Source organism: Scyliorhinus canicula, chromosome 6 (assembly GCF_902713615.1).
Source record: "Scyliorhinus canicula chromosome 6, sScyCan1.1, whole genome shotgun sequence".
Lineage (NCBI taxonomy): Eukaryota > Metazoa > Chordata > Chondrichthyes > Carcharhiniformes > Scyliorhinidae > Scyliorhinus > Scyliorhinus canicula.
The window spans coordinates 15708186-15722900 of NC_052151.1; the positions used below are offsets into that span (position 1 = coordinate 15708186).

At 52.8% G+C, this 14715-nt stretch overlaps 1 protein-coding gene across 1 annotated transcript in view; it reads right to left on the bottom strand.

Moving 5' to 3' along the window:
* LOC119966933 (atypical kinase COQ8A, mitochondrial-like) overlaps positions 1–14715 on the bottom strand; it is a 131328-nt gene that overhangs the window by 47369 nt on the left and 69244 nt on the right. The window contains exon 6 of the mRNA XM_038798891.1: positions 587–712. Coding sequence (XP_038654819.1) covers positions 587–712 — 126 coding nt within the window. The remainder of the gene's footprint in view (positions 1–586; positions 713–14715) is intronic.

The following is a 14715-nucleotide window of genomic DNA, read 5'->3' on the forward strand; positions in this document are numbered from 1 at the left end:
GTGTTTAATACAATTCCAACATTATATCCTTACTTTTATATTCAATACCTCTTGCCAATGAAGGACAGCATTCTATATGCTTTCTTAACAATCTTGGCTACTTGAACTGCTGCCTTTAGGGACCTGTGTACCTGTACGCTAAGATCTCACACCATCTACCCCTCTTAGTTTATTCCCATTTATTGTGTGCTCCCTACAACGGTTTGACCTCCCTAAATGCATGACCTCACTTGTCATGAGGTTAAATTCATGTGTTAAATTCCATCAGCAACTTTATCGCCCACTCCACCTACCCATTTATATCATTTTGGAGATTATAGCTATCCTCTACACTGTCCACCACTCGGCCAATCTTGGTGTCATCTGCAAATTTCCCAATGGCGTCCCCCAGATTCACAACCAAATCGTTAATATACAACGCTGAGCACCACTTGAAGCAACTTTCCATTAGCAAGGGCATCGACCATTGCCCTCCGTTTCCTGTTACTACGGCAACGTTTTATGCAGTTTGTCTCCTCCACACTGGGGGAGTTAAATGCACATTGGGCAGTCATTTTGGATAAGAAATCGAGGCAGCGTCACTCACCTTGAATGCTGAGCATCTGACCCAGTTTGAGAGCAGCACCTCGCACCTTGCACAGAGTGTTCACAATTCTCTCAGCATTCGCTTCAGATAAGAAGGGACTGCCATCCATAATCGCTTTGCCACCTGCTGGGGGACAGAATCAGCATACCATTAGAATAAAATAGCAACATCAAAGGGCACGCAGCTGAACATCCACTCCCAAACAGCCTGCTGGAACGTCGCCACTTCCCGTACGGAGAATGGACAAGGTCCACGGCACAGGACACTGCCAGGGGTGGACACAAAATATCTGGTCAACTGGGAAAACTGCCACCTGACACTAGACTGCAGTGTAAGGGAAATGTAGTTTTCAGGAGAGAGGTGGGGAGAGGCCGAGAGGAGACAGGGGAGGAGCACAACCAAAGGGCAGAGTGGGGTGGGGATTCTGTTTCACCCTCTCCCCCTAGTGAGGGGAAGACACAATTCTAAAAAAAAATAGCTTTGCACAGAGAGGGGGGAAGCACAGACACATTCCTTGTCGGGTGAGGGTTTGAGCGGCCGGTCACACCTACAGTGTGTGCAAAAGTTACCGGGATTTTTAATGACCTCCGTGTTACATTTGCTGATAATTCAGCATTTCACCAAACCAGCAGCTTGCCTTTAACTGGGCCGTACTCACTCACACCAGGAACAACGAATGGCCCATGTCTTCACCAGTCAGACTAACGGCTCGCCACATTTCTGGCTGCTCTTACATCGGGTATTTTCTCAGCTTCATCTTAACCTGACACTGCCCTCAGCGGGACATTGTCTCTGAGAATCCAGCTTTATTATCTGGGCATGAGACAGTGAGATCTACAAGAGGCAACTTACTCTCTGTAGCAGATACCGGAACACAAGTGAACTGGACATAGCCAACGGTTAAAATGTATTGTAACTCTGAGGATAGCCCATTAACATCGAGCAGGGCCTGGAAGGGGTTAGAATAGAGGCTTTAGACATTAAACAGAAGCTGACTGGTTATAGTTTTTTTTCTTAAAAAGTAATTCTTGGGAAATGCGTGTCGCTGGTTAGGCCGGCATTTATTGCCCATCCCTAGTTGCCCTTCAGAAGGTGGTGGTGAGCTGCCACCTTGAACTGCTGCAGTCCCTGAGGTGTAGGTACACCCACTGTGCTGTTCGGGTGGTGAGTGACTTGGAGGGGAACCTCCAGATGGTGGGGTTCCCAGGTATCTGCTGTGGTCCTTCTAGATGGTAGCGGTCATGGAGTTGGATGGTGCTGCCTGTGGAGCCTTGGTTGAGTTCCTGCAGGGCATCTTGTAGTTGGCACTATTGTGCGTCGGTGGTGGTGGGTTTCAATGTTTGTGTAAGGGGCTGCTTTTTCCTGGATGGTGTTAAGCTGTTGGAGCAGCACTCATTCAGGCAAGTGGGGAGTATGTCATCACATACTCTCCACATTGGGCGGCATGGTGGCACAGTGGTTAGCACTGCTGCTTCACAGATCCAGGGACCCAGGTTCAATTCCCGCCTCGGATCACTGTCTGTGTGGAGTTTGCACGTCTTCCCCGTGTCTGTTTCAGTTTCCTCCGGGTGCTCCGGTTTCCTCCCACGGTCCAAAGATGTGCTGGTTAGGTGGATTGGCCATGATAAATGTCCCTTAGTGTCCAAAAGATTAGGTGGGGTTACTGGGTTACAGAGATAGGGTGGAGGGATAGGCCTAAGTAGGGTGCTCTTTCCAAGGGCCAGTGCAGACTCGATGGGCCGAATGGCCTCTTTCTGCACCGTATGGATTCTATGATCACACTCCTGATTTGTGCCTCGCCATAGCTCCAGTTTTCTGCTGGCTGAGGCAAAGCAAACTTTAAACTGGGAGTTCTTAACCAACTCGAACTAGCTTTTTCTCAGAAACATGATCCAAACTCCTTCGGAGCTGAACAAAAATCAATAGCCAACTGCAACAGGGCACGGAAAGCAAGGACATTTAATAGGGGTTTTTTTTAAACTGTGAAGGATTTTGACAAGGATCAACCATCTTCTCTGATTCGCAAAGGAGGAATCATCAATTTAAAATCTGACATTGAGAGATGCTGCTCTGCACGGAGAGTGGAAAAGCTCGGAGCGCTTTATCTCAACCGGAGACCGTCACATCTGCGAAAGGAAGGGAAGTTCTCAACGCACGGTAAGGACAAGGGGGTGAGTAGAACACCCCACCGACACAATGGGCCAAATGACTTCCCTCTACGCTGTACATTTTGATGCCTCGGTGGCACAGTGGTTAGCACAGCTACCTCACAGCGTCAGGGACCCAGGTTGGCACAGTGGTTAGCACTGCTACCTCACAGTGCCAGGGATCGGCCTTGGGTCACTGTCTGTGCCGAGTTTGCACTTTTTCCTGGTGCCTACGTGGGTTTCCTCCGGGTGCTCCGGTTTCCTCCCACAGTCCAAAGATGTGGAGCGGTAGGAGGACTGGGTATGCTAAATTGCCCTCCGTGTCCAAAAAAGATATGGCGGGGTTATGAGGTTGGGGTGTTAAGTATGGGGATATGGTGGAGGTGTGGGCTTGAGTAGCGTGCTCTTTCCAGGGTCCGGTGCAGAATCGATGGGCCGAATGGCCTCCTTCTGCACTGTAAATTCTGTGTCATTCTGTGTTAGGTTGGGGTTACGGGGATAGGACAGGGGGATGGGGCTAGGTAGGGTGCTCTTTCAGAGGGCAATGCAGACTAGAGGGGCTGAATGGCCTCTTTCTGTACTGCAGGAATTCTATGATTCGTTGAAAAAGACTACGAATGAAAAAGCAGAGTAACTTCGGGGACAGGTGTCGGAAACCCAGTCTCTGCCGTCACACAAAGCTGCAGTTAAATGTCTCCCAACATAGTACAACAAGGGAGCCAACGACTGCAACTGAAATTCCTGAAAAGACCAGACAAAACCGAGGAAATCCTATATGTTTACTGAACCCCCCCCCCCACCAAACACAAGATTTACATTTGGGAATAAAATACTTTAATTTCATTTAAAAATGAATGTGATTGAAGTACAGGGGTTGCGTCATCTGAAGGAACCAGCAGAGGGAGTGAAATCAAGGAGGTAATCTGTCCTTCAGCCCTCCACTCTGCTCCTTCACCCAGAGACTGCCTCTCAAACAGGATTTCAGTGGCTACAAAGTACTCTGGGACATCCCAAGGTCATGGAAGGCATTGTGGAAATGCATGTTTGTTCTCAACTTCTTTACCCCCTCGAAAGCCATTCTGAAATATTTGTCCTCTCCCTGTTTCTAAAAAGAGAGGGCAGGATTTAACTGGCGAGAGTGGTAATGACAGCCTCCAGTTCCAGGTAACAGAGCAGCAGCCGACATTCCAGCAGCCTGCACAAGTCAGAACAGCTTTTTCCAGAAGGCGGGTTTTCCTCTCGTCCGCCTGGCGACAGGATTGAGGAGGTTACAGCAAAGTGACCTTGGAGAGAGACCGGGCAATTTGTCCCAGCTCCTCCCTCCCACACATACTGCTCCACCTCTCTGTTTACACTGATCCTGTTTTCTCTATCTTCAGCCTCCTGCTCGTGTTCAGCAAGTTATTCAGATGAAGCCGATAATAGTTCAAAAACACACCCAGGAGGTGTCATCAGTCACGGCGGGATTGCCCAACGCGGAGCACTGCGAGCTGGGAAACATATCCTTCCTGGAATCAGGAGATGGTGCCTCTGCCAACTCAAATTTTAATAATAATAATCTTTATTATTGTCACAAGTAGGCTTACATTAACATTGCAATAAAGTTACTGTGAAAAGCCCCTAGTCACCACATTCCGGCACCTGCTCGGGTACACGGAGAGAGAATTCAGAATGGCCAATCCACCTAACCTGGACATCTTTGGACTGTGGGAGGAAACCGGAGCAGCCGGAGGAAACCCAGGCAGACACGGGGAGAACGTGCAGACTCCGCACAGACAGTTACCCGAGCCGGAATTGAACCTGGGACCCTAGGGCTGTGAAGCAACAATGCTAACCACTGTGCTACCGTGCACGGAGTTCAAGAGAAACTACTTCTCCCAAAGGTTTGCCAATCTGTGGGACTGGCTACCCCAAAGTGCTGAGGCTGCTGGGACAGTGAGTAAATTTAAGGGGGAATCTAAAAGATGTCAAGGGTATGAGGCAAGAGCCACGATTGTAGAATCAGAGAATCCCTACAGTGCAGAATCAGGCCATTCGGTCCATTAGGTGTGTACCGACCCTCAAAAAATAACACCCTAACCCTCCCTCACCCAATCCCTGTAACCCCATAACCCCACCCAACCCTTGGACGCTAAGAGACAATTTAGCATGGCCAATCCACCTAACCTGCACACCTTTGGACTGTGCGACCCAGAACACCCAGAAGAAGCCCGCGCAGAAACCGGGGAGAACGTGCAAACTCCACACAGACAGTGACCCCCCCCCCCCCCCCCCCCCCCCCCAAGCCGGAATTGAACCTGGGCCCCTGACGCTGTGAAGTAGCAGTGCTCACCACTGTGCCACCATACAGAATTTCACAGCAGGCTCCCCCCCCCCCCCCCCCCCCCCCCCCCCCCCCCCCACCCCTTGGCCTGCCCTCACACCGAAGTGACCCCAGCCTGAGCTGTGGGTCCTGCCCTCGGAGCTCACTGTCAAAGACCCCACTGAAGAGTAGCCACTCAGTGAAAACACTGGATTGAATTCAACCCTGTCAAGGTACGGCAGAACAAGTCGAATGTAAGCAAGCTTAAAAACAAACTAGGAGGACAGCTGCCAAAAACCTGAGGGACAATAACATGTGAAAGTACAGCTGACAAGAGCCACCACAATCAACACCGATTCCAGCCAACCTTCAGAAAGGGAGGGCTGTGCCAATACTGGCAAAGTTACTGAAGGTCATCACAACATGTGTCTCAATTAATACTGGATTGTCAACCTCGCAGTGTCAGCATTTTAAACCATTCAGAGCACAGCCGCTGATCCTGAAAAGCAGCTTACAATATTTGTTCCACACTGACAGGGAAGGTAGGGGTTACTGTGCACATCACAGAGGGTTTACATGGAGATGACAGGGATTGATGGAAAAGATACAAATCATTGTGATAATCCACAACTTGCAAATCAGTGAGAGCGTTTTGGGGGGGGGGGGTATCAGAAAGTACGGATAGGGTAGTGCAAATTGGAAACCCCGGAAGCGAGGTTGAAACCTGGAATAGGGCGGTGGAAAACCGAGACAGGGCGGTGGAAACCTGGAAGGAAATCTGGGAATATGGCAGTGGAAACCCTGGGAAAGGCCAGTAGAAACCCCGTGGAGCGGTGGGGGGGGAGGGGCGTTGGGAAAACCCGGGGAGGGGTGGTGGGAAACCCCTGGAAGGGGCGGAGGGAAACTCCGGGGAGGGGCGGTGGGAAACCCCGGGGAGCGGCGGTGGGAAACCCCGGGAAGGGGCGGTGGGAAACCCCGGGGAGGGGCGGTGGGAAACCCCGGGGAGGGGCGGTGGGAAACCCCGGGGAGGGGTGGGGGGAGGGGCGGTGGGAAACCCCGGGGAGGGGCGGTGGGAAACCCCGGGGAGGGGTGGAGGGAGGGGCGGTGGGAAACCCAGGGGAGGGGCGGTGGGAAACCCCGGGAAGGGGTGGGGGGAGGGGCAGTGGGAAACCCCGGAATGGGGTGGGGGGAGGGGCGGTGGGAAACCCCGGGGAGCGGCGGTGGGAAACCCCGGGAAGGGGCGGTGGGAAACCCCGGGAAGGGGCGGTGGGAAACCCCGGGAAGGGGAGGTGGGAAACCCCGGGAAGGGGTGGTGGGAAACCCCGGGAAGGGGTGGTGGAAACCCGGGAAGGGGCGGTGGGAAACCCCGGGAAGGGGCGGTGGGAAACCCCGGGAAGGGGTGGTGGGAAACCCCGGGAAGGGGTGGTGGGAAACCCCGGGAAGGGGTGGAGGGAGGGGCGGTGGGAAACCCAGGGGAGGGGCGGTGGGAAACCCCGGGAAGGGGTGGGGGGAGGGGCAGTGGGAAACCCCGGAATGGGGTGGGGGGAGGGGCGGTGGGAAACCCCGGGGAGCGGCGGTGGGAAACCCCGGGAAGGGGCGGTGGGAAACCCCGGGAAGGGGCGGTGGGAAACCCCGGGAAGGGGCGGTGGGAAACCCCGGGAAGGGGAGGTGGGAAACCCCGGGAAGGGGTGGTGGGAAACCCCGGGAAGGGGTGGTGGGAAACCCCGGGAAGGGGCGGTGGGAAACCCCGGGAAGGGGCGGTGGGAAACCCCGGGAGGGGCGGTGGGAAACCCCGGGGAGGGGCGGTGGGAAACCCCGGGAAGGGGCGGTGGGAAACCCCGGGAAGGGGCGGTGGGAAACCCCGGGGAGCGGCGGTGGGAAACCCCGGGAAGGGGCGGTGGGAAACCCCGGGGAGGGGCGGAGGGAAACCCCGGGGAGGGGCGGTGGGAAACCCCGGGGAGGGGCGGTGGGAAACCCCGGAAAGGGGAGGTGGGAAATCCCGGGAAGGAGCGGTGGGAAACCCCAGGAAGGGGTGGGAGAGGTGCGGTGGGAAACCCCGGGGAGGGGCGGTGGGAAACCCCGTGAAGGGGAGGTGGGAAATCCCGGGAAGGGGAGGTGGGAAACCCCGGGGAGGGGCGGTGGGAAACCCCGGGGAGGGGCGGTGGGAAACCCCGGGAAGGGGCGGTGGGAAACCCCGGGGGAAAAAAACTCGGGAAAGGTCAGTGGGGACCTCTCCCCCAAAATGGCTTCTGCATCCATCAGCTGAACTGAACATTTTAAAATGACAGGCTTTTGTTTGTAAATGTTTGAAAGGGGACTGTACCCAGGTGGGTGCAAACTGAGAGGCAGATATACAGCAAAACTTTGGTGTCCTCGTTCAACAGTCGCTGAAAGTCCCATCTCTGTAACCTCCTCCAATCCCCACATCCCTCCCTATCTCTGTAATCTCCTCCAATCCCCACATCCCTCCCTATCTCCGTAATCTCCCCCAGGCCCACATCCCTCCCTATCTCTGTAACCTCCTCCAATCCCCACATCCCTCCCTATCTCTGTAATCTCCCCCAATCCCACATCCCTCCCTATCTCTGTAATCTCCCCCAGGCCCACATCCCTCCCTATCTCCGTAATCTCCCCCAGGCCCACATCCCTCCCTATCTCCGTAATCTCCCCCAGGCCCACATCCCTCCCTATCTCCGTAATCTCCCCCAGGCCCACATCCCTCCCTATCTCCGTAACCTCCTCGAATCCCCACATCCCTCCCTATCTCCGTAATCTCCCCCAGGCCCACATCCCTCCCTATCTCAGAAACCTCCTCCAGTCCCACATCCCTCCCTATCTCTGTAACCTCCTCCAATCCCACATCCCTCCCTATCTCCGTAATCTCCCCCAATCCCACATCCCTCCCTATCTCTGTAATCTCCCCCAGGCCCACATCCCTCCCTATCTCCGTAATCTCCCCCAATCCCACATCCCTCCCTATCTCTGTAATCTCCCCCAGGCCCACATCCCTCCCTATCTCCGTAATCTCCCCAATCCCACATCCCTCCCTATCTCTGTAACCTCCTCCAATCCCCACATCCCTCCCTATCTCTGTAATCTCCTCCAATCCCACATCCCTCCCTATCTCAGAAACCTCCTCCAGTCCCACATCCCTCCCTATCTCCGTAATCTCCCCCAGGCCCACATCCCTCCCTATCTCTGTAACCTCCTCCAGCGCCACAACCCTCCCTAACTCTGTAATCCCCCCCAGTCCCACATCCCTCCCTATCTCTGTAATCTCCTCCAATCCCACATCCCTCCCTATCTCTGTAATCTTCCTCCAGTCCCACATCCCTCCCTATCTCTGTAATCTCCCCCAGTCCCACATCCCTCCCTATCTCTGTAATCTCCCCCATCCCACATCCCTCCCTATCTCTGTAACCTCCTCCAATCCCACATCCCTCCCTATCTCCGTAATCTCCTCCAGTCCCACATCCCTCCCTATCTCTGTAATCACCTCCAGTCCCACATCCCTCCCTATCTCTGTAATCTCCCCCAGTCCCACATCCCTCCCTACCTCCGTAATCTCCCCCAGTCCCACATCCCTCCCTATCTCTGTAATCACCTCCAGTCCTACATCCCTTCCTATCTCTGTAATCTTCCCCAGTCACACATCCCTCCCTATCTCTGTAATCTCCCCCAGTCCCACATCCCTCCCTATCTCTGTAATCTCCCCCAATCCCACATCCCTCCCTATCTCTGTAATCTCCTTGAATCCCACATCCCTCCCTAACTCTGTAATCTCCCCCAGTCCCACATCCCTCAATATCTCTGTAATCTCCCCTAGTCCCACATCCCTCCCTATCTCTGTAATCTCCTCCAGTCCCACATCCCTCCCTATCTCTGTAATCTCCCCTAGTCCCACATTCCTCCCTATCTCTGTAATCTCCTCCAGTCCCACATCCCTCCCTATCTCTGTAATCTCCCCAGTCCCACATCCCTCCCTATCTCTGTAATCTCCTCCAGTCCCACATCCCTCCCTATCTGTGTAATCTCCCCCAGTCCTACATCCCTCCCTATCTCTGTAATCTGCCCCAATACCACATCCCTCCCTATCTCTGTAATCACTCGCAGTCCCACATCCCTCCCTATCTCTGTAATCTCCTCCAGACCCACATCTCTCCCTATCTCTGTAATCTCCCCCAGTCCTAGATCTCTCCCTATCTCTGTAATCTCCCCCAGTCCCACATCCCTCCCTATCTCTGTAATTACCTCCAGTCCCACATCCCTCCCTATCTCTGTAATCACCCCCAGTCCCACATCCCTCCCTATCTCTGTAATCTCCTCCAGTCCCACATCCCTCCCTATCTCTGTAATCTCCCCCAGTCCCACATCCCTCCTCTATCTCTGTAATCTCCCCCAGTCCCACATCCCTCCCTATCTCTGTAATCTCCCCAGTCCCACATCCCTCCCTATCTCTGTAAACTCCAGTCCCACACCCCTCCCTATCTCTGTAATCTCCTCCAGTCCCACATCCCTCCCTATCTCTGTAATCTCCCCCAGTCCCACATCCCTCCCTATCTCTGTAGTCTCCTCCAATCCCACATCCCTCCCTATCTCCGTAATCTCCTCCAATCCCACATCCCTCCCAATCTCCTCCAATCCCACATCACTCCCTATCTCTGTAATTTCCCCCAGTCCCACATCCCTCCCTATCTCTGTAATCTTCCCCAGTCCCACATCCCTCCCTATCTCTGTAATCTTCCCCAGTCCCTCATCCCTCCCTATCTCTGTAATCTCCCCCAGTCCCACATCCCTCCCTATCTCTGTAAACTCCTCCAGTCCCACATCCCTCCCTATCTGTGTAATCTCCCCTAGTCCCACATCCCTCCCTCTCTCTGTAATCTCCTCCAATCCCACATCCCCCCCCATATCTCTGTAATCTCCTCCAATCCCAAAACCCTACCTATCTCTGTAATCTCCCCCAGTCCCACATCCCTCCCTATCTCTGTAATCTCCGCAAGTCCCACATTCCACCCTATCTCCGTAATCTCCCCCAATCCCACATCCCTCCCTATCTCTGTAATCTCCCCCAGTCCCACATCCCTCCCTATCTGTGTAATCTCCCCCAGTCCCACATCACTCCCTACCTCTGTAATCTCCCCCAGTCCCACATCCCTCCCTATCTCTGTAATCTCCCCCAATCCCACATCCCTCCCTATCTCTGTAATCACCTCCAGTCCCACATCCCTCTCTATCTCTGTAATCCTCCTCCAGTCCCACATCCCTCCCTATCTCTGTAATCTCCCCCCAGTCCCACATCCCTCCCTATCTCTGTAATCTCCCCCAGTCCCACATCCCTCCCTATCTCTGTAATCTCCCCCAGTCCCACATCCCTCCCTATCTCTGTAATCTCCCCCAGTCCCACATCCCCCCCTATCTCTGTAATCTCCCCCAGTCCCACATCCCTCCCTATCTCTGTAATCTCCCCCAGTCCCTACATCCCTCCCTATCTCTGTAATCTCCCCCAGTCCCACATCCCTCCGAGGTATCTGGCTGCTTGAATGTCCCCAGATTTAATCGCTCCATCATTGGTAGCCATGCCTTCAGTTGCCTCGACCCCCAAGCTTGAGAATTCTCTCCTTAAACCTCTCCGCCTCTCTACCTCCTTTTAAAAAGGCTACGCTCGCTCTGCCCAAATCCCCCTCCTCTGATTTGACAAGCCATTGTTTTTGATGAAGCATGTCTTGTGTTCGCATCTTAAAGGTTGGAAATAGCTGCTCATAGACATTCAGGAGGTGGCGGGCATGTGAGGAACCATAACCACAATGAGAATCCAAACCTCTCACTTTTCCTTTTTGTTCCCCCTTCTACAGGGTCTTAACTCCAAAAAAAAACAGAGGTTAATCATGGGTGAATGAGGGCGATCTGATGATAAAAAAGTTTGATCCCGGTGCTTGCAGGATCGAGCGACTTTTGTTCATAGATGTTCATAAAATATACAATGCAGAAGGAGGCCATTCAGCCCATTGAGTCTGCACCGGCTCTTGGAAAGAGCACCCTACCCAAGCCCACACCACCCTATCCCCATAACCTAGTAACCCCACTCAACCAACACCAAGGGTAATTTTGGACTAAGGGCAATTTAGCATGGCCAATCCACCTAACCTGCACATCTTTGGACTGTGGGAGGAAACTGGAGTACCTGGAGGAAACCCACGCACACACGGGGAGGATGTGCAGACTCCGCACAGACAGTGACCCAGCTGGGAATCGAACCTGGGACCCTGGAGCTGTGAAGCAATTGTGCTAACCACTGTGCTACCGTGCTGCCCTTTTCTAAAACCCTAAACCATGTAGTCATTATTTATGTTGGCATCTCTTTTGGAAATCTAGGACACAAGTCATTGGATGCAGGGGAGGTAATTTTTAGTCCTATTAATTTTTTCAATACTTCTTTACTGATAATATCAGATAGTCAGTCAGTTCTCCACCATCTCTGATATTTCTGTCTGTGGTCTACTGGAAAGACAGATACAAAATATTTGTTTGATAAGTTTGCCATTTCCTTATTCCCCACTATATTTCTCCTGTCTCAGTCTCAAATACTTTAGTTACTCTCCTCACTTCTACTTTCTGTGAAAAGCTTTTTCAATGTTGCTGGCTGCTTTACTCTTATTTTCTATCTCTTCAGCATCTGTTGCTGGGTTTTAAAACGTCTGCCGTCTTCTCAACGTTATAAACCTCTTCTTTTAATCGGTTAGCCTTGTTCCCATTGGCGAGCCATAACTCGATCATTTCTCATTTCAGACTTTTTATAGCATGCACAGTTATTGAGAATTATGAGATGTTTATTTAAAAGTTCGCTATAGCTTATCGTGAGAGTGAACAGCAACTCTGACAGTAGGGCTAAGTCCTGCAGTACCAGATTAAACTATCGCTGTCTGTTCTGAGGCTCAATCACAGACGCTTCGAAATTAAAGGCCAGAATAATACTAACATACAGGATCGTTGATCACTCGTTGACACTCCACTCAAACTATGTTAGGACTGGTTCCTGTTTACTCCACACATGCACATAAACACCATTTGACACTATAAATTCATTCAGAGTCACCTTCAGAGGTGCAGTACAGTCAGATACTGTTGTTCATATTTAGAAGTAATGGATTGTCCCGTGTTGCTTTGAGTCACGATGGCATTTGCCCACAGGTTTCTACAAGTTTGTGTGATAGCGCCGTTGGCTGCTTGTCACACAATTTAAAGAATGTTGGCATTTCATTTATCCAAAGACCAGATTTTTTTTTTCAAGAGGGCACAAATTAAACACACACACACACACACACACACACACACACACACACATGTACGCACACACACGCACACACACACACACACATGTACACACAGGCACCCACGCACGTACCCTCACAAACACACACACGCACACACGTGTGTGTACACCACCGTATGTACCCACACATGCACCCACACCTAGAAACTCAAGGGCAGACGTCCCTGAGAATTCCCAAGTTTCCCTCCGAATTCCTGGGGAAATTGCTGCAGACACGGCCAGCTCATCACCATCTTACAGAGACAAGCTGAAATGATGCTTCAATTCTGGAATGGCCCATCCTACAAACCTTCGAGGCTTTTTGTTTTCCAGATGCTAACTAATCGGCTGTGTAATTCAAGCATTTCCAGTTTCCTTTCAGCCTTCCAACATTTGTGGAGTTTTTAATCCTTCCCTGTCAGACTGTAGCAACTGAAGGGGCCTCTCCTCACTGACTCCAGATATCTGGATTCAGGCCAGCCTCCTGGGACACAAGGCCCCACGGTTTACAAAAAAAGAACAAGTGGGCAGCACGGTAGCACAGTGGATAGCACTGTGACCTCACAGCGCCAGGGTCCCAGGTTCGATTCCCGGCTTGGGTTACTGTCTGTGAGGAGTCTGAATGTTCTCCCCGTGTCTGCGTGGGTTTCCTCCGGGTGCTCCGGTTTCCTCCCACAGGTCTAAAGACTTGCAGGTTAGGTGGAGTGGCCAGGCTAAATTGCCCATAGTGACCGAAAGGGTTAGGAGGGGTTATTCGGATAGGGTGGAAGTGAGGGCTTAAGTGGGTCGGTGCAGACTCAATGGGCCGAATGGCCTCCTTCTGCACTGTATGTTCTATGTTCTAACAAGATACATCCACCCACTTAGGCACGGTGTTTACTTCCAGATTTAATATTTGTCCTGAAAGATCGCGAGACAAGGAGAGGAGCCTGCAAGTGGAGAATTAGGCAAGAATAATCAGCAAACCTGCTCAATAAGAAGTGGCAATTTCAACAACTCCTTCTTAAATATAAGGATCGAAAGAGAACAGGAGGAAGGGAAATTAAGAATCTAAATTTATAAATGGGTTTGCATTCGATATGATTCCAGTTATCCCTGGACAAGAGCTCAATGACAAACACATTCTGTTAACTCGCTTGCACCTTCTCCTCTCCCTCACACAACACCCTTTCCTGAAGGTTGCACATACCAACAGATGGCTGAAAGAACAAACAAAATATATATAGACGCACAACATCGGCATAAATCTCAGGATCCCCAGCCATACAATCAGAGCTGTATTCATTCAGTCAGGATTAACATTAGTGACCACACCGACTTCTCGTCTCTCCCCTCCACTCTCCCACCCCCACACCGCCAATTCAAACCACCGGTCCCAGTATATAAACAGATGGGATATAATGCGTTCCAAACTAAAGTCTCAAGGTCATAGATTGCTGGACACAACAAACCAAGTAACAGAATTTGGTCAATAACCAACTCCAGAACAGTCACATCTTCACCAGGCGACAGAAAACCCGACATATCCCTTCAACAGCCACTAACAGAGTGGAGGGGTAGATATACACAAGGAGAGTGGCAATGACAGCAGGAACGTGCCACTGAGAAACTACAATGAGTATATACTGACTCTTTCCCGGGACACCGTGAAAATAATGACCCTGTCCCGGGTATCTCTGGGCACGGCGACCCTGTCCCGGGTATCTCTGGGCACGGCGACCCTGTCCCGGGTATCTCTGGGCACGGCGACCCTGTCCCGGGTATCTCTGGGCACGGCGACCCTGTCCCGGGTATCTCTGGGCACGGTGACCCTGTCCCGGGTATCTGGGCATGGCGACCCTGTCCCGGGTATCTGTGGAGACAGCGACCCTGTCCCGGGTGTCTCTGGGCACGGCGACCCTGTCCCGGGTATCTCTGGGCACGGCGACCCTGCCCCGGGTATCTCTGGGCACGGCAACCCTGTCCCGGGTATCTCTGGGCACGACGACCCTGTCCCGGGTATCTCTGGGCACGGCGACCCTGTCCCGGGTATCTCTGGAGACAGCGACCCTGTCCCGGGTATCTCTGGGCACGGCGACCCTGTCCCGGGTATCTCTGGGCACGGCGACCCTGTCCCGGGTGTCTCTGGGCATGGCGACCCTGTCCCGGGTATCTCTGGGCACGGCGACCCTGTCCCGGGTATCTCTGGGCACGGCGACCCTGTCCCGGGTATCTCAGGGCGCGGCGACCCTGTCCCGGGTATCTCTGGGCACGGCGACCCTGTCCCGGGTATCTCTGGGCACGGCGACCCTGCCCCGGGTATCTCTGGGCACGGCGACCCTGTCCCGGGTATCTCTAGAGTCGGCGACCCTGTCCCGGGTACCTCGGG